This window comes from Girardinichthys multiradiatus, chromosome 3 (genome assembly GCF_021462225.1).
Source record: "Girardinichthys multiradiatus isolate DD_20200921_A chromosome 3, DD_fGirMul_XY1, whole genome shotgun sequence".
Classification (NCBI taxonomy): Eukaryota; Metazoa; Chordata; class Actinopteri; order Cyprinodontiformes; family Goodeidae; genus Girardinichthys; species Girardinichthys multiradiatus.
In genome coordinates, this window is record NC_061796.1 from 43,171,886 (window position 1) to 43,195,911 (window position 24,026).

Consider the following 24,026-nt stretch of genomic DNA (forward strand, 5'->3'; position numbering starts at 1 on the left):
ACTAACTCAGCTTCTCTTCGGAGCGTCACTGTCATGACAACAAGCCGATGGCTCCAAGCAAGAAGATGAGAAATTAGATGTTTGCGTGAACCAGGAGTAACAATCAAGGAGTGGCGTTTCTGTAAAGGTGAGAAAACCGGGAAACAACCCTGAATGCTGTTTGCCATCACGGGGAAGGTCGGTTATAGCGGCAGTACTCCTCCTGACCCACTAGCTTATAGGCAAGGAACTTGGATACAGAGCTAATTAGCCACAGCTAAGCTAAAGTTAAATCAGTAAGCTTGACGTTAGCTTCCGTGCAGCTAGATTGTAGCAGGGTTTGAGTCGTCAAAGAATTAAAACGGGCTCTGAATGTGTGTTACCAATTATTTTTATTGTTCCAACAAGAAGAAAAAATGTGTTTTCCAAACAAGAAACGTTCTGTGAATGAAATAATGTGTGTTGCAAGGGGCTTCTTGAACCCAGGAATATCCCAGAGTAGTTTTAAACTGTTGTTTTCATCTGAAGTAGTCCCTTTTAACAATGTCGTAAAGTGTTGAGCAATTATTGTAATTTGAGGCATTAACGACACGTAAAAGATTTTTGTTAGGGTTTCTTACTGTTATTTAAAACATATATAAACTAAAACGTTAATTTTATTCTCTGCAGACAACAAAACATTGTGGAGATGTTATAAAACTAGCACAGCTTGATTATGTTAATGTTGCACATATATTGTTTGCATTGGGTAATAAACATTTCATTTGTATTTGAACTGCTAAATAATATATATATATTGTTTTTAAATACAATGTAGAAAAACAGGATTCTTTACACTGCATGTAACTGGTCCCAACGTCTTTGCTAACTCGTTTACTGCTTGTCTTTGTCATTAGGTCTCTGGTTTGACTTCAACAACAAACTGAAGTTTAGTTGTTTAAAAACAAAGAAAAATGTTTAAGGTCTTTGCAGCTATTTTGCTCTAAAGCCCACTCAGACTTCAAGGTCACTGTGCTGAAGATAGGAGGGATTCTCTCTCTGGATTAACTGCCTGTTCCACCTGTTCAGCACTTATCAAGTAGAAAAGCTGCTTGCCCCCATCCAGTCGCTTCTTTATTCTCCTTCTTGCTTGATGGTTATGTCATGTGACTAGCAGCAGTTTGTACCTTTGTGGACAACGCTCCAAAGCTAAATGCAAAGAGGCTGTCTGCATGGTCTGAAACAAAAAAATAATAAATTTTCAGAGTATTTGTAAATTCCTGTTTTTCTTAATTGCATAATCCTAAATGTCATATTATCTCTTGTGTGAACGTTTCTTTTGAATAAACAATGTGTTGCTCTGCAGGGTACAGATAGATGCTTGTTTCTCATATGCACCAATCAAGTTTCCCCCCTCTGTTCTTCTCTCTGTCCAGTTGGAGGCGCCATGTCTCTTTTTAAAGCCCGTGACTGGTGGTCAGCAGCTCTCGGTGAGGGGGAGGAATTTGACCAGGGATGCCTGTGTGTCGGAGATGTGGACAACAGTGGTACAGGACATGGTCAGTTTCTCATGACGATCTTTTCTTCACAGCAACCTCTTTACAGCACACTGACAGAAAGAAAATAACTAAAACATATAGATCTGTTGAGGTTGTAATCAGGAAAATATCATAAAAATAAACACAACTCAGACAAAAAAAAAGCAAAACAATTAAATGTGGCCTACTGAACAAAAGATCTCTCTCTTCAAAGACATTGCTAGTTAGTGACCTGATTTGTGACAATCAGATTGATTTATTTTGCCTCACAGAAACCTGGCTGCAGCAAGAGGATTATGTTACTATAAATGAGTCAACTCCTTCTAATTATTTTAATTTTCACATTCCTCAAAATACTGGGAGAGGAGAAGGAGTAGCAACCATCTTTCAGTCCGATTTATTGATTAGTCCCAGACCAATCAATAGCTACAACTCTTTTGAATATTTAATCCTTAGTTTTCCTCATTCAAATTGCAAAGCACTAAAACCACTTCTGTTTGTTGTTTTGTACCATCCACCAGGCCCTTACTCTCAATTTTTAGATCAGTTTTCAGACCTTTTATCTGATTTAGTGTTAAATACAGATAAAGTTATTATAGTGGGGGATTTTAACATTCATGTTGACACTGAAAGTGATAGCCTAAATATAGCGTTTAATGCAATCTTAGACTCAATTGGCTTTATTCAAAACATTAACAGACCTACCCACCTTTGTCTTCATTCTCTGGACCTTGTGCTGACATATGGCATTGAGTGTAAAGACATAATATTTTCTCATAACCCTGTCCTGTCTGACCATTTCTTAATAACCTTTGAGTTTAATTTAACCGAGTACTCCACCCCTGAAAGAAAATTTCATTATAGTAGATCATTATCAGGCGATGCTGTAACAACCTTTAAAGAATCTGTTCCACTTTTAATTTCCTCATTACCACTGAAAAGCACAGTGGAGGGCAATAATTTTGTTTCTGCCCCTTCACAAATTTGATTATTATGTTCATAGTGTTTCTTCATCATTGCGTGATGCATTAGACAATGCAGCCCCCTTGAAAAAGTAGGTAATCATTCATAGGAGGCTAGCTCCATGGTTTAATTCAGAGCTGCATACTTTAAAGCACAATGTTAGAAAATTGGAGAGAAAATGGCGCTCTACACACCTAGAGGATTCCTACTTAATCTGGAAAAATAGCCTACTGTTATATAAAAAGACACTTCGCCAAGCTAGAACAGCTTATTTCTCATCATTAATAGAAGAGAACAAGAATAATCCTAGGTTTCTCTTTTGTACAGTTGCTAAACTTACACAGAGTCATAGCTCTGTTGAGCCATCCATTCCCTTAGCTCTTAGCAGTCATGACTTTATGGGATTCTTCTTAAATAAAATTGATTCTATTAAAAAGAAAATCTTTGACATACTCCTGAAGATGATTACTTCATCCTCAGCAAGTGAGACAACATTGGAAATAACTGCAGAACCTGATTTGTGTTTGGACTGTTTTGATCCTGTGAAGCTTCCTGAGTTATCAGAAATATTAGCTTCATCCAAACCTTCAACTTGTATGTTAGACCCAATCCCAACCAAATTATTTAAGGAAGTGTTCCCTCTGATTACCAGTCCTATTTTAGGTATGATTAACCTATCCTTAGTAAATGGATATGTACCACAGGCTTTTAAGTTAGCTGTAATTAAACCTTTACTTAAGAAACCTTCGCCTGATCGAGATGACTTAATAAATTACAGACCTATATCCAATCTTCCATTCTTATCTAAAATTCTTGAGAAAATAGTTGCTAATCAAATGTGTGAGCATTTACACAGCAATGACCTGTTTGAAGAGTTTCAGTCAGGCTTCAGAGCTCATCATAGCACTGAAACAGCTCTGCTGAAAGTCACTAATGATATTTTTATGGCCTCAGATAATGGACTTGTGTCTGTACTGGTTCTGTTAGATCTCAGTGCTGCATTTGATCCAGTTGATCGCAATATTCTCTTAGAAAGGCTGGAATATGCTGTAGGCTGGTTTAAATCTTATCTGTCTGACAGATTCTAGTTTGTTCGTGTAAATGATAAATCATCTTTAAACTCCAGGGTTAATTGTGGAGTACCACAGGGTTCAGTACTTGGGCCAATTCTCTTTACTATAAATATGCTTCCAATAGGTCAAATTATCAGGCAGCGTAGAATAAATTTTCACTGTTACACTGATGATACTCAGCTTTACTTATCCATAAATCCTGATGAGCCCAACCAGTTAGATAGACTACAAGCATGTCTTGAAGATATAAAAAATAGGATGACTTTAAATTTTTTGCTTCTAAATTCAGACAAAACAGAAGTTGTTGTCTTTGGACCAGAGTCTTTAAAAAAGAAACTGCTTAGTCAATCACTTAACCTGGATGGCATTAAATTGACCTCTGATAATAAAGTAAAAAACCTTGGTGATTTTTGACCAGGACATGTAATTTAAATCCTATATTAAACAGGTTTCTAGGATTTCCTTCTTTCATCTCCAGAACATTGCCAAAATTAGAAATATCCTATCTAGGAGTGATGAAAAACTAGTCCATGCATTTGTTCCTTCAAGGCTGGACTATTGTAATTCGTTACTATCAGGATGTCCACAAAATGCAGTTAAAAGCCTTCAGCTGATTCAAAATGCTGCAGCAAGAGTTCTGATGAAAATTAAAAAGAGAGATCATATTTCTCCTACTTTAGCTTCCCTTCAGTGGCTCCCTGTTAAATCCAGAATAGAATTTAAAGAATTTAAAATTAGAATTTAAAATTCTCCTCCTCACATATAAAGCCCTTAATAATTTAGCTCCATCATACATCAGAGATCTGATTGGTCCATATGTTCCTAACAGAGCACTTTGTTCTCAGACTGCAGGTTTACTGGTGGTTCCTAGAGTCTCTAGAAGTAGAATGGGAGGCAGATCCTTTAGTTATCAGGCTCCTCTCCTGTAGAACCAGCTCCCGGTTTTGGTCCATGAGGCAGACACCCTGTCTACTTTTAAGGCTAGGCTTAACACTTTCCTTTTTGATAAAGCTTATAGTTAGAGTGGCTTAGGTTATCCTGAGCTATCTTCCTTATTTTTTACCTCAGCTGTCTTCCCTCCCTGTTGGATGGAGTAAAGGGGAGTCAGGTTTAGCCTAAACAGGACCTGTATGACCCCCTCTCTTTTCCAATGGTTATAATCAGTCTGACAGAGAGAGGTATCCCAATCATTGTGGTTTTTAGTATAACAATGGCCATCAGTGGGCTCTAGATGGACAAACTTTATCAGTTTATTATTTTACTTAGTGCCCCTCTGGCACTCGGTGGTTTGGTCTGGCCTCCCCGGTGGCCCCGCGCCATTCCGGACCCTTTGTGGGGTGCCTTGTTCTCTCTTTTCTCTTCCTAGAAGCTACACCTGGCCTGGCTCTATTTACCTGTGACACCTTTCTGGAGAGGGGCATCGTCCGAGCTTCTGCTGGCAACAACTTAATGCTCACCTTCTACCGATGATCCACATGGCCTGGCCCTGTCTTTCAGTGTTTAACCCTTTCTCTCTCCTAGACATGGAAATTGACTGAGCTTTTACTGTGAATAACTCTATGTGCTCTCTTTCAGACTCTAACCTTGAAAACTGGCTCAGAGTTTATCTGCTCTTTCTTTCTAGGTGAAACGACTAAAGGAGCTACATCCATCAACATTTACTTTTCCTTCCCATAGAAAGTACTCCTGGATCAGTGCTTCTTTGTTCTTTTTGTGTCTCTGCTCTGTTCTCTCAAACCCCCAGTCGGTCGTGGCAGATGGCCGCTCACACTGAGCCTGGTTCTGGTTCTGCTGGAGGTTTCTTCCTGTTAAAAGGGAGTTTTTCCTCTCCACTGTCGCTACATGCATGCTCAGTATGAGGGATTGCTGCAAAGTCAACGCCAGTGACTGTCCACTGTCTCTACATGCTCATCCAGGAGGAGTGAATGCTGCAAGTCACTGACTGGATGCAATCTGCTGGGTTTCCTTAGACAGAAAAACTTTTTATCCAATTTGAATAAATAACTGAATCTAACTGCACTGTTCAATGGTTAGGATTAATTGGAATGTATGAACCTGACTTTTGTGAAGAGCCTTGAGACGACGTGTTGTGAATTGGCGCTATATAAATAAAACTGAATTGAATTGAATTGTATACAGTAAATGTCTCTGTATTTTAAACACACATTTTTCCTTCAAAGTTACATTAGTTTACATTTTGATATCTGTAAGCGTATCTTGCAAAAGTTTTTACACCTCTGAACTTTTCACAGGAGTTTTATGTGATAGACCAACGCAAAGTAGTGCATCATAATAAAGTGGAAGAAAAAAAGATACGTGGTTTAGCAAAATCTTTTTACAAATAAAATTCTGAAAAGTGTGGTGTACATTCGTATTCAGCTACCCTGAGTGAACACTTTGTAGAACCACATTTTGTTCCAACTACTGCTACAAGTCATGTAGGGTTTGTCTTTACCAGATTGGACAAAATTTGCTTTTCAAAGATGCTCTATCTCAGATTTTTTCCCAACTGGATTTTGGCCTGGACTTTGATTAGGCCATTCTTACTCATGAATATGCTTTGATTTTAATCATTCTAATGTAGCCCTGGCTGCATATTTAAGGTTGTTGTCCCAAGTCAAGTCTTTTGCAGCCTATATTTTCCTTCCAGTATTGCTCTGCATGTAACTCTATCTATCTTCCAGTCAACCCTGACCAGCTTCTCTGTCCCTGTTAAATAAAAGCGCATGATTCTGCTACTACCATGTTCACGGTCGGAGTGGTGTGTTCAGGGGGATATTTCTACAAGTCCTCAGGAATTATAATATAAAACCTTGGCTAAACATTGTAAGTAATGGTTTTTGTTTTCCTTCTGTATGATTAAATATCTTACAGACAAGATTGTTGTGGGCAGCTACATGGGAATGCTGCGGATATTCTCCCCAAATGCCAATAAGCTGAGCGATGAGGGCTCAGCCGATGCCCAGCTCCTTGAAGTTCAGCTTCAAAATGCCATCATCCAAGTTGAAGTTGGCAAGTTTGTCTCGTAAGTATTTGCCATGAATACAGTCGTACGTAGTAACATGGGTTGATGCACCTTATAGAATATTTGCCTCAATTGGAGTATTTTCTTTGCCATAACTTGAAGTCAGGTTTTAGGGCATTTATTGCATGTCATGTTCACTCTCATATCCTACTTTCATACATTGTTGTCCTTAATTTGAATGCGTCCCAGTAATTAGTCTGACACCATCACGTGTATCTGCTAATTGAATAACTGGGAGCAATGCATGACTGAATTCTGGTGTTCGCATTCTTCTCTATCTGCAGGCCCCACTGATTCATCAGAGAGGCACGTTCAGAAATGTTGTTTTTCACAAACTTTACTCCTTCAGCACTGTTTTAATCAGACGTTTATATGGAAACCCGGCGATCAGTAATAAAGATTTTATTAGTTTTAAATGTTTTTTAAAGGAAGCAACCTCCATGAAAATGTAGCTTCAGTCAAACCCAAAAAATGAAAGCAGATGTTCATAAAAACCAAAACAAACCTTCTTTCTTATTGTCTGATGTCCTGGCTCTTCCTGTATGATTTCGTCCTTTCAGCTCAGCCTTCAGGTTTTCCATAAGAAATAGGTCTGAGGACTGAGATGGCCAAGGAAAAAGGTTGATTTTGTGTCTGGTGAACTATTCCTGTGATGATTGGGCCATATGTTTTGGATCATTATCCTACTTAAAGACCTAATAATAACACATTTTCAGCCATCTGATTTTATTTAAAATGTCCTGGTATTTAACAGTACCTGATGCCCTGCACTCTAACGAGGATCCCAGAACCTCTGGAACAGAAACGGCCTCAGAGGTCACAGATCCTTCACCATACTTTTAATTCTTCATTGTCTCTTTATCAATATAATCAATATTGTTATTTGTTTTGTTTAATTTTTACTTTATTTATTTTTAATGTGTGTTTTTGATGGTTTAATGCACATCCTTCTGATTTTAAAGCACTTTGTGTTAAACGTGGCTGCATGTAAAGTGCTCTAAAAATCGTTTAAATAGCTGATTGATAAAAAAAGTGGACATGAGGGGCTTTGTCACATTTTCTTTTTTTGTTTATTGTCAAACCCTTCGTTGACTTTATTGCAGAAGATCTTAATCTTAGTTTCTTCTTGCCAATATACAGTCACTTCCATGTCACCACAAAATGGTGCTCTATGCTGCAGTTTTCTAACTGAGCTTTGGAAATGCATTTTACCTCCCTTACAATCTGGCTCACTGTGCATGGCAGCAGGATAAACGTGGGTCTTCGACCAGCCTTATTTATCAGAGTTCCAGAAGTTGTAAAACTTTAAACTATGGTTCTGAATGTAGATGTGGTCAAGTTTAGGTAAGGAAGTGATTTTGTTTTAGCCTTTCCTGAGTTATGAAAATCAACGCACATATGATTAAACACTTGTTGTCCTGTCTTTGCCATTTTTAAGATGGGCTGAGAAAAACAGGCCTCTGTCACGTTTATTGTTATAAAATTCAGATTGTGTGGTGCTACTGGAACGTAATGTAAGGATAAACTTTCTAACCATATATCTGGCTAAAAGTAAATATAGTTGCATCCACTGCTGTAAATACTTAGCATTTTTACAAGAAATGTATCTAAACATTCAGTGAAATTAGTCAATTAAAATCTTAACTGTTAGACTTGCTTCCCGGTTTCTCCATTATTTTTGATATTACCTCACATGATGTTTTTGAAGTTGTGGAGGAACCTTTTAGAAACCAAGGTTTCTTGGAAAAGCTGTGGTTTATATCGAAGGCTTCCCACATCATCACATTTGGGGGCAAAATCCAACGGAATCAGTCTGTTTGGAACATGTTATGTTTGTTCAACATGAGGTTTTTTTGGGACAACACTCTTCAGAGACTGCAGGGCGTTTTGGAGGTTGTCCTTGAGGAATGCTGGAGAAGTCAGACTGAGGTGGGCAGATGGTAAAATGTTTTGTTTCAGCACTGACAAGCTCAGGGTTTTAAGGGTTTGGATTCAATTTTACTTCCTTGTTGCTCCACATGCAAAACAAATAAAGAGAAATGAAGAGTTATTGAAAGTTGGAAGGGCTGCATTTACTTAGCTGAGTTCAAAAAGAGGACTTGTCTGTGGTTTTTGTGGTGAACTATATAAAAATCCAGGATTAACTTCTCTGGAATATCACCTACCACACAACTATAAGCAGTGTTTAAAACAAAAACGGACCAGCTGTTAAAGTAATTATTTTACAAGTGAATGTTAAAATAAGTCTGGATTCCACCCCGAGGCTGAAAACATGAATTTTACCACAGTGGCAGGAAGCATCTGCCTTTCTGGAATATCTGAGGACAAAACTGCATTGCCAGCATGCCTTTTCCTATGGTTAGAGACCTCTTATACAACTTACAACTAGCTGGAACTCTTTTGTTTGAATCCATCCTACTAAACTAACATGAAACATCTTTTAAAATGTCAGCCTCTAAAAGTCAAAACATTGATCAATGACCACATATTTTAGTTTTTGTTTTATATCTAAAAAGATAACATTATGTAATTCCATATCATGGGTGCAGTGAGTAGTCTGCAAAAACATATTTTTTGGTGTGTTTTTTCAGGTGTTCAGAGCTGCTTCACCTGGCTGTTCTTCACCCGAGGAAGCTATCAGTTTACTCTGTGTCTGGTAACAAACACATACAGTACACACACATACATATACTTTTCACCATCCATAAACATACTCCGTTTGTGAATGCTACGTCTTTGCTGCTCAGGTACTGCAGGGACTGTGGAACATGGAGATCAGTACCAGCTGAAGTTAGTGTATGAGCATAACCTGCAAAGAACAGCCTGCAACATGACATACGGCACGTTCGGAGGAGTCACAGGTAGTCCCTTGATCTGCTTGGTGTCCATCTACGTTTTAGTCAGCACTGTTTGTAAAGTTTACAGGTTTTCACTGTATGTTAAACTAGAGTTTATCTGCGTTCATATACATGATTATTTTACATGCTAAATAATAGGAAATGTGAAATATTTGCTGGAGAGGGGGTGTTTTTATATGTACCAAGTTTCTTTCTTAATTTTTCACACCTACTTTTATGAAAACCAATTTACATTTCAAACAATTAGAGAAAGATCTTTTTTTTTGCAAAATTTGATTTGCTCTTGTGCCTTTAAATTAAACCTGATCTAATGATTATTGCTAAAATAAGATCTGTGCTTGTATGAAGCTGTTAGTTGGGTTATGTTAGCGGTGTTTGAAAACATTATGCAAGGTAAAGTCCTCGCAAACACGGTGTCCTTCAAAAGGATTCATACACCTTAAATTGTTTTTACATTTTTTTTATGTTACAACCACAAACTTCAGTGTATTTTATTGGGATTTCATGTCACTGATAACACAAAGTAGTGCATAATTGTGAAGAGAAATGAAACTGATAGATGACTTTCTGCTTCTAAAAGCCTAAAGACGTCTTTATTCTGATACCCCTGGAATAAATCCAGTGTTGCTACCAGTTGTCTTCAGAAGTCACATAATTACTAAATGAAGTGTATATGTGTATCATTTAATCTCAGTATAAATACATCCGTTTTGTGACGGCTCCAGAGGTTTGTTAGAGGAAACTTGTGAACAAACAACATAATAAAGATTAAGGAACACAACACACAGGTCATGGATAAAGTTGTAGAATCTTTTTAAAGCAGGACAAGATTATAAAAATGATCCCAAGCTTTAAATATTTTCTGGAGCACTGTTCAATCAATCCTTTGAAAATGGACAGAGTTTGACAGAACCGCAAATCTGCTGAGACATGACCTTCCACCCAAACTGACAGGCTGAGCGATTAAAGCATTAATCTAAGAAGCAGCCAGGAGGTTCATGGTAACTCTGAAGGAGCTACAGCTTAGGTGGATGAAATTGTTGATAAAACAACTACAAGTTATGCCCTCCACAAATCTTGCCTTTATGGAGGACTAGCAAGAAGAAAGCTAATAAAAAAAGAAAGTCTGAGGAAATTCTTTTTTCAGTTTGCCACCAGCCATGTAGGGGATGTAGCAAATGTTTGAAAGAAGGTGCTTTGCTCAAATGAGACTAAAATGTAGCTTTTTGGCCTACATGCAAAAAACTGTGTGATGAAAACTAAGACTGTAAATCACCCTGACTGTAAATCACACAGGATAACACAGCGTTGAAAGTATCATGCTGTGGGAACACTTCTCTTAGGGAAGCTTGTTGGACTTAATGGGGAGATGTATGCAGCTAAAGATGGGTTGGTTCTAAAAAAAAAATGGTAAAGGCTTCCAAAGACTTGAGGCAGGGGCACAGAAAACCAGAGCGGCTCAGTCAAAGTCCAGAGTTAAAAGCATATACAAATCTGGACAGACTGGAAATTTGATGTTCACAGAGGCTCTCAATCCAATCTGACTGAGCTTTAGATATTGTGTGCAGAAAAATTGGCGAAAACGTTGGCCTCTAGACGCTGGTAGAGACGACCCAAAAGAGGCACAGCTATATTTTCTGTTTATAAGCAAATTTTCAAAATATGTAACAAAATGTGCACATTTTTAAGGGGTGTGAATACTTTTGCAAAAACTCTGTGCTGTTGGAATGAGTGAACACCTGTGTGTCTGTTTCCATAAAAGTGGTGGTGGCAACGCCTGACAAATGCATGAAAACTTAAAGCTGTGTGTGAGGAGCAAAGGAGAGCAAGAGGGCACATGGATCTGCTCCTTCTTTGATTCACCGGACTGTTGGAAAAACCAAGTAGGGGAAAGCCCTCTGTTAGTCAGGGTCCAAGAAAAACACACACAGACACACACGTGCGCACAGACACACAGGGAACCCCCTTTAAAGTACAGAAAATGACCTTTTTAAATAAAGGCTGTATTGTCGAGGTGTGTGAAGAGAGTGGTTGCCAGACGCTGCGGCCTGGCATGATGAGCCCGTCATTCATTTCATGTTTAGAGAGTCTGGGTGTGTGCTTGTGCATGTGTGTAAGTGTGTATTTGATTGATAGAAAGAGCAGCCGTGCCCATTAAACCAATACCAAAGCATTTACTCAGATCACGTGTACAGTGCATGCTACAAATGAATGAATGTGACTTTGTTTTTACAGGTTTTCTGGTATTAACACACTGTGGAGCAGGTCTTTGAGATGTTAACTGAGGTCTAACACAAAATTAAGCTTTTCTATGTATTCTGTGCATTGGCTCATCCAGGCATGGAGCCCATATTTCCAGCTCTTAACCCAAGTAAATTGATCTAAATGGTATTTTAAGATAAACCCTAACAACCCTATGTCCTAACTTACAAGAATTGTTTCCTCAAATTAAACATTACATAAAGTGTTAACTTTAACTAAGCACTGAGTGTAAAATTCAAACTTACCTCTCAAAAAATATATAACTTTTCTGATAATCACTCGAAGCAATATTGATGCACACAATATGTCTTGTTGTTTGTTGTCTCTCCACTAGATGGCAGTGAAGCCTCAGTAGTTGAATGCATACTGTATGTCTTAAATGAATGGGATGTTGTATTTTTTCTTGAAGGGGGATTCCCTTTTTCCCACCCCTCTGCAGGGAACTCATAGTTCAGCTGCTGGTGGTATTCAGAACCCCACGAACAGTACTTCACATGTCTTCTCAACATTATTACAGGTTTTTCTTCTGATGCCTTGTATTCGTTTGTAAAATTCTGGGAGAAATTTAGAAAAGGTGCATCAATAGGAGACATACTGGTATACAAGAACTCGTTAGTTAAATTACAAACACACAGTGATTAACACACACAGGCGCAGACACAGAAGGGGTTCCTTTGTTAGGTTACTGAACAGGAAATGATGCACACCATTCTAAGGCTAGAGCAACCTAGTGTCCATAGTCATTTGTATGACAGTGAGTTCAAATTGTGTGCTTTATTACGCAGAAGTTAGTGTGCATGGGAATGTTTTTACAAGACGTGTCTGCTCCTACATGTGAGCGCGTGTGTGTGTGTGTGTATGTGTGTGTGGTGGTCTATAGTAGCAGCCATTTAGCAGTGCTGTAGGCGCTGTAATAGCAGCTCTGCACTAATACAGCTCTAATGACTGAGCTGCCTCTGGGTTTGGGTCACATTTAGGCCACACACACTCAAACCCAAAGTACGAACCTGTCTTTACAAGCATAGGCGAACACACACACATCGACACGTGCACAAACATCCGTGCACAAAAATAGAACGCATGAACATACACACTTACACGTACAGACGGTGTGTTTCTCACACACATTGCAGTGTGCAGCCAGACTCTGTTCTTTGTTAGCTGCTCAGTTTAACATTTCTTCTCAGTCATACTAATACAGACCTGTTTCCTCTACTGTGTCTGAGTTGTGCTGCCCTCATACTTGGTACATGTGCACACTTGATATTATGGCACTGACTTTTACCATTTCTCTTATTGATAAATAAGGGCTGTGTCAAGCTGAGTGCATGTTGTTCTTTTGTTGTTTTTTTACCACCAGACACCTTATAAATCAGTAAGGTTCCTGTCTGGTAGGAAGATCTAATTCTCCTACAGCTCAGGTCCTTCTGACCTATTCTGCTTTGCTGCTCACATCTGGTATTTTAGTAAAGGCGCTGATGTAATGTGGATTTTTAGACCATAGTAACATTTGATTTATATCTTTGGTATTCCCTTTTTGGAAATCATATTCAACATTATCTCATTATGTTTTTAACTTGCATTGAAAGTATAGTAATAATAATATATCATATATGTTAGTTGGTTAGTTAGTAATGTGGTTGAAATGCAGTAGACATGATTAATAGACCCAAAGAATGGACCAACGTATCTAATAAAGAATTTGCAGCATGCTTAATGGTTTTACACATTATTCTGTATATGAGTTTGGATATTAATTTAATTTTGTTGTAAGTTTTGTGTATTTAGTTTGTCTACTCTTCAAAACACTATGTATCTACACACTAAACACCAAATTTATTTTATGAAATATTTTATTTTTTATAACTTTCCACAAGAAATTCCAAATATTAAGAATTTACAAAGCCTAATTAAACACATTTTTTAACAAATTAAAATGTAACATTTTCTAATGTTCAAAATTTCAAAGGATACTTGGAAAAATATGCTTGCAGAACAGAAATGACATGTATTATAGGGTATAGAGTTGATTTAGAGGTTTTAATTCATGCTATTTCTTGGTATTCAGAAAAATTGTTTTATTGTTAGAAAGAGTTGGTGTCTTTTATCTTTATTCAAATAAACTTGATTCGATGTAAATGGCTACAATTACAGTCGGGATACGATTAGAAATAACACACAACCCCGGTGTTGACAGACACTGTCAGCACTACAGTTGGCTTAGGCCTGTAAGTTTCCACAGATTTTCCGCATTAGGTGTACTCACACGGCAGCTATTTGAGAATGCCATTTTCTTTTCTTTATGTATGTATTTTGTAAATGTTCGATATATACACACATTAATATGGCAGTATGCAAGCATGCATGCCTTCCTTCTACATCTGCTGTTGGCTCATCATCAAACATCATGTTCAACACTGTTGTGTTCATGTAGTGTGGTTGCAGGACCATGTCCGTGTGTGTGTGTGTGTGTGTGTGTGTGTGTGTGAACAGCCACCCTGAAAGACTACTCATCACTAACACACTCTCACTTGTTTGCATAGAATAGGTGTGTAACTGTGTGGAACCGTTTTTCTGTCTCAATCCTTGTTGATGGATATTAAGTGTGTCTGTCTGGGTGTGTGGATATGTGTGTATATTTACGTGTTGCGCTGTAGGTGGTTGTAAGCCTGACCTGTAGTTGATGGCAGTGTGACTTTTAATAGCGCATTGAGGCCTAATTATAGTTTTTTGGATCATGTAGCTGCACTGCTTCATGGCCACGCACGTGTCGATTTGTCTTGTGTGTTAGGACTTTATAAGTTCTACATCCTGCCATTCCTTTTGAACACACACACACGTATGCATGTTGATGCATAAACCCAGGTGTGTGTGTGTGTGTGTGTGTGTGGGGTGGGGGGGTGTTAACAGAACAACTCGAGAACATGGTTGAAATAAAACAGAACAATGACAGTCATCTGGAATTGTAAGGGCCTGCGTCAAACTCTAAAGTCTTTCAACAGAATGAGAGACGCCATCATGCAGAAAATAAATCTTAATATTATTTTGTCTCATCTCACCTTTGTTTTTGTGAACCTGTTCAGTGTTACCAGAAAGTATGCATACCTCTACACTTTATTGAACTTTATGATAGGTTACAAACTCACTCTAATACCAGTGTGAGTTTATTTTTCTTAAAAAAAAAGTTAAATATGTAAACATTGAAAGAAAGTGAGCTCATAGGTATTTATACCCTTTAACAAGTATGATACTCAACATTGAGCTCAAGTTCATCTGATTTCCACTCATCCTGACTGAGAGGGTTTCACAACTTGATTAGAGTCTTCCTTTGATAAGTTCAGTTGATTCAACAAGATTTGGAAGGGAAGACACTTTTCTCTGTAAAGTCTTACAGGTAACACTGCACATCAGAGCAGAAGCCAGGCAATGGAGTCAAAGGAATTGACTGATGGATCCGTAAACAGATCGTATGAAGGTACAAATCTGGGGAGGGCCACAAAACGTTTTTGGCAGCATTGAACGGATCAAGGTCTAATATTCGATAATGGAAGAAGTTTGGAACCATCGGGACCCTCTCTAGATCACACCTCTCAATTAATCGGATTAATCGAGGAGAAAGGCCTTGGTCAGAGAGGTGACCAACAACAGTTAATTTAGCAGAACTCTAGTATCAGAAGGTCAGTCATTGCCAGTGCACTCAGTCAATCAGGCCTCTGTGGTAGAGTTGCCAACTAGACATGACGGGTTGCTGGAACTTTGCTGTGAGATTGATGCTTAGACTCAGGAATACATTCCCTGGTAAAATGGGTTGTTTGCCAAGAGAGTGAGAACACAGAAGCCAAATATGAAGAAATTCCTCAAGAAAACCTGATATAGGTTTCTTTGCAGCTCAAGACTAAGGCGACAATTTATCTTTCAACACGACAATAACCAAAATCACAAAGCCAAGATAACAAAGAGATGCTTCAGGAGCTTTCTGTGAATGTCCTTGAATGGCCTAGCTAGGGTATGGACTGAAGCTTGTAGAGACATACTCCAGAAGATATGAGCTACCTCAACCAAAGATTAAGCCTTTAAATTTGCCAGAAAATGTCTGAAGACATGTTTTATTTTGTCTTTATGGGTTACGTTTATATATTTTTATAAAAACCTACTCAAATTAGTTTGAGAATAAAATGTAGAAATAGAGGAGAGGTGTGTGCTTACTGATGGCACTATATGCTAAATCAAAGAATGTAATGTATTTATGTTGTGTTTTTTACAGGCTGGTGGACTCGATATAGCAATAAGATGATTTCTGAAGGCAGTTGTTTGCACTAGATTTTATTATTGTATCAGAATAAAAGATGAACACAGATGCACACCACACCTTTCAGACTTCCATCGGTTAAAAAAAGAAAGAAAATTAAGTATTATTTTCTTTCCCCTTCATAATATTACATTACGTCTATCACCTACAAACTCCATATAATATAATGAAGTTTATGGTTGTAACATGACACAATGTGAAAAGTGAAAGGGGTACAAGTTCTGTTGCCACGCAGTGCATACCTGATCTGAATGTTGGTAAAACACTGCTGTGTGTACCAGTTGATTTATAGTAATGTATTGCTGATACCGTTATGGAGAATATCTGTTTACCTCAGTTTTGCTTATTTGTGAAACCTGATTTAGTCTTGCATAAAAAACTAAATAACACAAGAATTCAAAGGACTTTATATTCATTTTCTTTTCCAAAGAGTTCAAACAAATATGAATTATTCATGTATCATTTTTTTATACATAAGCTACTGCTTGTTAAATTAACCTACAGTACAGACCAAAGGTTTGGATACACCTTCTCATTCAAAGAGTTTTCTTTATTTTCATGACTATGAATATTGTAGCTTCACACTGAAGGCATCAAAACTATGAATTAACACGTGTGGAATTATATACTGAACAAAAAAGTGTGAAACAACTGAAAATATGTCTTATATTCTAGGTTCTTCAAAGTAGCCACCTTTTACTTTGATTACTGCTCCGCACACTCTTGGCATTCTGTTGATGAGCTTCAAGAGGTAGTCACCTGAAATGGTTTTCATTTCACAGGTGTGCTCTGTCAGGTTTAATAAGTGGGATTTCAAGCCTTATAAATGGGGTTGGGACCATCATTTGTGTTGTGCAGGAGGTGGATACAGTACACAGCTGATAGTCCTACTGAATAGACTGTTAGAATTTGTATTATGGCAAGAAAAAAGCAGCTAAGTAAAGAAAAACGAGTGGCCATCGTTACTTTAAGAAATGAAGGTCAGTCAGTCCGAACAATTGGGAAAACTTTGAAAGTGTCCCTAAGTGCAGTTGCAAAAACCATCAAGCGCTACAAAGAAACTGGCTCACATGAGGACCGCCCCAGGAAAGGAAGACCAAGAGTCACCTCTGCTGCGGATGATAAGTTCATCCAAGTCACCAGCCTCAGAAATCGCAGGTTAACAGCAGCTCAGATTAGAGAACAGGTCAATGCCACACAGAGTTCTAGCAGCAGACACATCTCTAGAACAACTGTTAAGAGGAGACTGTGTGAATCAGGCCTTCATGCTAAAATAGCTGCTAGGAAACCACTGCTGAGGACAGGCAACAAGCAGAAGAGACTTGTTTAAGCTAAAGAACACAAGGAATGGACATTAGACCAGTGGAAATCTGTGCTTTGATCTGATGAGTCTAAGTTTGAGATCTTTGGTTCCAACCACCGTGTCTTTGTGCGGCCCAGAAGAAGTGAACGGATGGACTACATGCCTGGTTCCCACCGTGAAGCATGGAGAAGGAGGTGTGATGGTGTGGGGGTGCTTTGCTGGTGACACTGTTGGAGATTTATTCAAAATTGAACCAAGAAGGAGAGTGATGGGGTGCTGCACCAGATGACCTGGCCTCCACAGTCACCGGACTTGAACCCAGTCGAGATGGTTTGGGTGAGCTGGACCGCAGAGTGAAGGCAAAAGGGCCAACAAATGCTAAGCATCTCTGGGAACTCCTTCAAGAGTGTTGGAAAACCATTTCAGGTGACGACCTCTTGAAGCTCATCAACAGAATGCCAAGAGTGTGTGGAGCAGTAATCAAAGCAAAAGGTGGCTACTTTGAAGAACCTAGAATATAAGACATATTTTCAGTTCTTTCACACTTTTTTGTTCAGTATATAATTCCACTTTTGTTAATTCATAGTTTTGATGCCTTCAGTGTGAAGCTACAATATTCATAGTCATGAAAATAAAGAAAACTCTTTGAATGAGAAGCTGTGTCCAAACTTTTGGTCTGTACTGTACATTAATATATTTAAAAGGAATTTGACAAGTTCGATTTTTTTATTTTATTTTATTTATTTTAAAGTAAATATAAATTGTAATCCGTAATCCAATAAGAAAACAAAAGTGAGAAGTACTTGCTAGAGAGAAGGGTCACTTTCTACAGATGATTGTCCTGATGATATACTCCAAGTCATTTAAAGAAAAAGCTCTGGGTTGAATACCATTTTTGCCGCTTTTTAAAAGTCAGTCTTTGAATGCTGTGTATGGAAGTTTACCCTAAGCTAGAAGGAGTTTGAACCATCTCCTATGCTGTCCCGCCTCTCTCCATCAGGTCACCATTCCTTGTGCATCCAGTCTATGGATGGGATGCTGATGTTCTTTGAGCAGGACAGCTACTCTTTTGGTAGATTTCTTCCTGGCTTTCTGCTGCCTGGTCCGCTGGCCTACAATCCCAGATCCGACAGCTTCCTCACCGTCTCTTCTGCACGCCAGCTTGAAAGCTACAAGTAGGTTTGTTCTATAAAACAATTGTGGTGCAGTTGCAGGCAAAAAAGACAGTTTTTAGAAAATTTAACTGGCTTCTTTTTCTGGAAAACCCTTAATACTATCAGGCAGATTTGCATGGATGATACAATGTTGTTAACAATGTTGCTTTAATCTAAAAATATTAAACTCTGTATATGCCAAAATGACTTGTAAGTAACATATAATTATCATCTAAAACTTTAGGGTTACATAACGAATGAAATAACTCTTCAAATATTCTTATAATAAAGAAATTCATGGCTTGTAAGTATTAAACCACAGAAAAAAATGCCTTTCTTGATGACATTTATTTTTACTGTAAAGCATCACTGAGTAAACCAAAACAGGAAAATACACAAAGCTGTGCTTGACTCTTATGTAAGCATAGGGATGCCATCTATTTCCTTTTGGCTAAAGCAAATCTCTCAGAGGCCTTGCAGATTGTGTGGGTGTGCATCAAGTCTGGGTTCGGTTTTCTGTAAGAGCTTTGTGACCTCTGCAACCAAAAGACAAAAGACTTTTCTCATTGGAAACACTGCCTTTAGTACTGTATTCAGACAAAAAACAGAACTTGTGGACTTTTAATATAAATTAAAATACTGCTTTAGAACTAGGCTCTATGTTACAATGTTGCTTCTTCAATCCTTTTCAGGCTTGCAGATCACAATAATTAATTTCATTTCCATGGCTGAGGTACAGAAATATCAGAATCAGCTTTATTGCCAGGTTCGTACATACAAACAAGGAATTTGACTCTTGTACACTTGGCTCTTTGGGTTTTTTTTTGTTTGTTTTTAATGGGTTATAAGATATATTTATGCATATTTCTTTATGTCCTTAAATATACATATATACAAAGGTGCATTTGCAACTTCAGTATGGAGTTGTTTGGTACTCTATTAAATGATCAACAGAGAAACAGCCTAGGGGAAGAAACTGTCTCTGTAGCGGCTGGTTTTAGTAAACAGTGCTCTGTTGCGACGGCCTGAAGGTAAAACTCTAAACAGTTTATGTGCAGGGTGTGTGGGGTCTGCAGAGATGTGAAATATGTGAAGAATAAAGGCAAATGCAAGGCAGAACACAGCCGGACGTTTTTGAAGGCTGCTGACATTCTGTCTTGAACACTGGACACTAATACATAAGATAATGGCCACCAAAGGCAAAAGTAGTGACAAGTCCCCAGCTCCAATTTGAGCTCATCAGCTTAAGATTTACATGGCTGTTTATCCAGTAAGGAAAAGGAACAAAGGGTCACTTGTTCTGAGAGCAGTAGCTTTAAGATCTAACCAACCAGAACTTCATGGAGGAATTTAAAGCCGCTCTGTTACGAGGCCAGTCAGCCTTTAATTCACCACAGTAGAGAATGACTGCTTGTATCAAACATATCCTAAAATTCTGTCAGCATTTAGTTTGCGTTGGACTGACCCAGGTAATTATCTAATACAATATTGCATACATAGTCTTTCAACATACTGTATCTGTGATTTTAACTTTCCCTAAAAAATGTATAGATTTGTTTAGGACTATGTGATAACAAGCCCATTGGCTTTCAATTATTTTCATTCTGGACACGAATAAGTAAATAATGATAAAATATGACTGTTTCATTCAAATGATAATATTTAATTGTTATGCTATTTTTAAGCTCTTTGGGAGTCCTTAAAACTCACACTCTCTTGTCCAGATATAAAACCCCAAAATGAAACCTGAATAAAAATACACAGTTTTTGTTGTTTTTTTCAAACCTGGATTTTTCTTTCTTTAACATTTTTTAATATTGAACTCATATTACCATCTAACAAAATCGTAATGGACAGAGCTGAGCAAACACACACATAAATATGTCTAAAACGTGCTGTTTTAAGCGATTCATGCTACCTTTTAAGCCATCATTAGTAGAAACGCAAAGTGAGAGGTGAGGGTGAAATATTAAAATGGGCTAAAAGAATATAGCTATTCTATATTGTTTTAGTGTTCTTATGCAAAATATAATTCAGTCGCCCCTACAAGGGTATGCCTGTGGATTCATTGAATGTGTTTGTATACACTTGAAAGCCCTGACACATTTTATGTGTTTTTTAAAAAGGTTTCTTTACTGGCAGTCATCATTAAAGCTCATTAGTTTACCTGCTGGTCTTTGTAGAGGCTAACTGGTGCTGCTACTGTACGAATAAGTAGAAACTATAAATCACGTTGTTGTACTACAGAAATCTAACTTTAGGATTTTCTCCTTTTGTTGTATTTGTCCCTTGTGACATAGGAAAACGATTTTATACAGATCGCTCAATGTAGCTTTCCAAAAAGAAAAGTTTGGAATTTTGTTGTCTAAAATATAGAAGAACCCTCAAACTTGTCTTATACAGTAATAATAATAATGGCCAAAGTGATAATGATAATAATAATAATGAATAAAGCACAAATTTTAGCTTTCCTACCAATCAGTGTACTAACAATGAAAAAGTGTACCAACAAATCAAACACGCAGAGCCCACAAGTTGATGAATTGGCTCGCTTTATTGATTAATGCTGCCGTTATTGAAAATGGGTTTCAAACCCGCCCGCCTCGATTAATACCTGTTTTTTGGTCCAAAGATATTTTCAGTGTGAGAACACAGAGTGGATGGGTCAGCAGTTATTTAGTGTTTGGTCTGTGGTTCGGAGTCATACTGGGTTCATTCAGGCGTCAGCGAAGAAAGATAGATTCCTGCCAAGCTGCTTCGTCTGCCAGCCTCTTACTGGAAAATAGCTCAGCTACAGATGCCAAAGTCAACTGACCACAGATCAGCTTGACCACCTTATTTCTTGCCAGGTGTATACTGTTCACTGACTGAAACTGATAGACTGCCATTTCCTGAGAAAGACAGGTCATTACAGTGTTGACTGGTTTGACAGAAGCTGTAAATACGGGCAATACAAGATGCTTACAGGTTTTGTCAAATGTTTTAAAACATGTTTTATAGTATTTGGCTTTAACATTTGAATACAGGTCCTTCTCAAAATATTAGCATATTGTGATAAAGTTCATTATTTTCCATAATGTCATGATGAAAATTTAACATTCATATATTTTAGATTCATTGCACACTAACTGAAATATTTCAGGTCTTTTATTGTCTTAATACGGATGATTTTGGCATACAGCTCATGAAAACCCAAAATTCCTATCTCACAAAATTAGCATATCATTAAAAGGGTCTCTAAACGAGCTATGAACCTAATCATCTGAATCAACGAGTTAACTCTAAACACCTGCAAAAGATTCCTGAGGCCTTTAAAACTCCCAGCCTGGTTCATCACTCAAAACCCCAATCATGGGTAAGACTGCCGACCTGACTGCTGTCCAGAAGGCCACTATTGACACCCTCAAGCAAGAGGGTAAGACACAGAAAGAAATTTCTGAACGAATAGGCTGTTCCCAGAGTGCTGTATCAAGGCACCTCAGTGGGAAGTCTGTGGGAAGGAAAAAGTGTGGCAGAAAAAGCTGCACAACAAGAAGAGGTGACCGGACCCTGAGGAAGATTGTGGAGAAGGGCCGATTCCAGACCTTGGGGGACCTGCGGAAGCAGTGGACTGAGTCTGGGGTAGAAACATCCAGAGCCACCGTGCACAGGCGTGTGCAGGAAATGGGCTACAGGTGCCGCATTCCCCAGGTCAAGCCACTTTTGAACCAGAAACAGCGGCAGAAGCGCCTGACCTGGGCTACAGAGAAGCAGCACTGGACTGTTGCTCAGTGGTGCAAAGTACTTTTTTCGGATGAAAGCAAATTCTGTGTGTCATTCGGAAATCAAGGTGCCAGAGTCTGGAGGAAGACTGGGGAGAAGGAAATGCCAAAATGCCAGAAGTCCAGTGTCAAGTACCCACAGTCAGTGATGGTCTGGGGTGCCGTGTCAGCTGCTGGTGTTGGTCCACTGTGTTTTATCAAGGGCAGGGTCAATGCAGCTAGCTATCAGGAGATTTTGGAGCACTTCATGCTTCCATCTGCTGAAAAGCTTCATGGAGATGAAGATTTCATTTTTCAGCACGACCTGGCACCTGCTCACAGTGCTAAAACCACTGGTAAATGGTTTACTGACCATGGTATCACTGTGCTCAATTGGCCTGCCAACTCTCCTGACCTGAACCCCATAGAGAATCTGTGGGATATTGTGAAGAGAACGTTGAGAGACTCAAGACCCAACACTCTGGATGAGCTAAAGGCCGCTATCGAAGCATCCTGGGCCTCCATAAGACCTCAGCAGTGCCACAGGCTGATTGCCTCCATGCCACGCCGCATTGAAGCAGTCATTTCTGCCAAAGGATTCCCGACCAAGTATTGAGTGCATAACTGTACATGATTATTTGAAGGTTGACGTGTTTTGTATTAAAAACACTTTTCTTTTATTGGTCGGATGAAATATGCTAATTTTGTGAGATAGGAATTTTGGGTTTTCATGAGCTGTATGCCAAAATCATCCATATTAAGACAATAAAAGACCTGAAATATTTCAGTTAGTGTGCAATGAATCTAAAATATATGAATGTTAAATTTTCATCATTACATTATGGAAAATAATGAACTTTATCACATTATGCTAATATTTTGAGAAGGACCTGTATTAATAAACAATAGGAGGTCTTAATTCAGGATGAACATTCTTTGGGGAAAAATAACAAAAGATGTCAGTCAGCAACTATGAGAGAATCTCACTGCATGGGACAACATTTCAGTGGGCAAAATGTAGAACTGAAGACCAACATGCAAAATCTGGTTTATTAAGATGATGACATTTAAATGCACTGCTGGATATTCTGTTGATTTCATCATATTGCACTTATAAGTATATATTTATATGTGTACCAAAGAACAGCTTTTTAAAAGTGATAGTACTCTAGCAGGATTTTCCTTAGACACTGTGTTTTCTTTCCTCATTTTGACTCTCAGGTATGAGACTTTGGCTGTGGCTACAGATGCAGAGAGTCGACAGGATTCTGATTTACTCCCTAAAACTGGGGGCAAGAGGCTGACGGTGAGTCCTAAACACAAAGACAGATAGACAGAAGTCCACGGTGAGCTAATTTGATTGTCAACAAAAGTGAATAAAAAACAGCCTGTATCATTTTCAGTCTCTGCTGAAACAGAAACACTGTATTGTATTGAAACTTAAATGCTTCTACATATCCAACAAAAAGGAAAAATAAAATGTACTTTATGAAGGTCGTTGTGGGAAAGAGTCTGTAGCTTAAAGATGTAAAGTTAAAGCCTGTTTATCTCTGCTTTTATATTTCCACGGATCCTGACATGTTTAGTGGAAATATATCCAAGTGAGGCTACTGGTTGGTTTGTCTCCACCTTGACTGGGTTCAGGTCAGGGGTCGGAATCTTTACGGTTCACCATTTTATGCAAAGTTTCTTTACAATTTATTCATATAATGTCTAACTACATCCATTTAATTAAACGTGTATTTGTTGTGCATAAGAATGTGAAATTTTGCTTCAGTCATGAATATCTTCGTATAAGTTCTCTTGTTTGCACCTGAAAATAGGAATATGAACAAAAATGATT

General features: G+C 38.2%; 1 protein-coding gene across 2 annotated transcripts in view; it reads left to right on the forward strand.

Moving 5' to 3' along the window:
* The window catches only part of bbs9 (Bardet-Biedl syndrome 9), a 220,473-nt gene continuing 196,447 nt past the window's right edge, over window positions 1-24,026 (forward strand). For both annotated transcript variants that reach the window (XM_047361863.1, XM_047361864.1), the window contains exons 1-7: window positions 1-127; window positions 1,395-1,517; window positions 6,407-6,557; window positions 9,149-9,213; window positions 9,305-9,418; window positions 18,290-18,464; window positions 23,405-23,489. In XM_047361863.1, the coding sequence (XP_047217819.1) occupies window positions 1,406-1,517; window positions 6,407-6,557; window positions 9,149-9,213; window positions 9,305-9,418; window positions 18,290-18,464; window positions 23,405-23,489 (702 nt within the window). In that variant the 5' untranslated portion in view covers window positions 1-127; window positions 1,395-1,405. The remainder of the gene's footprint in view (window positions 128-1,394; window positions 1,518-6,406; window positions 6,558-9,148; window positions 9,214-9,304; window positions 9,419-18,289; window positions 18,465-23,404; window positions 23,490-24,026) is intronic.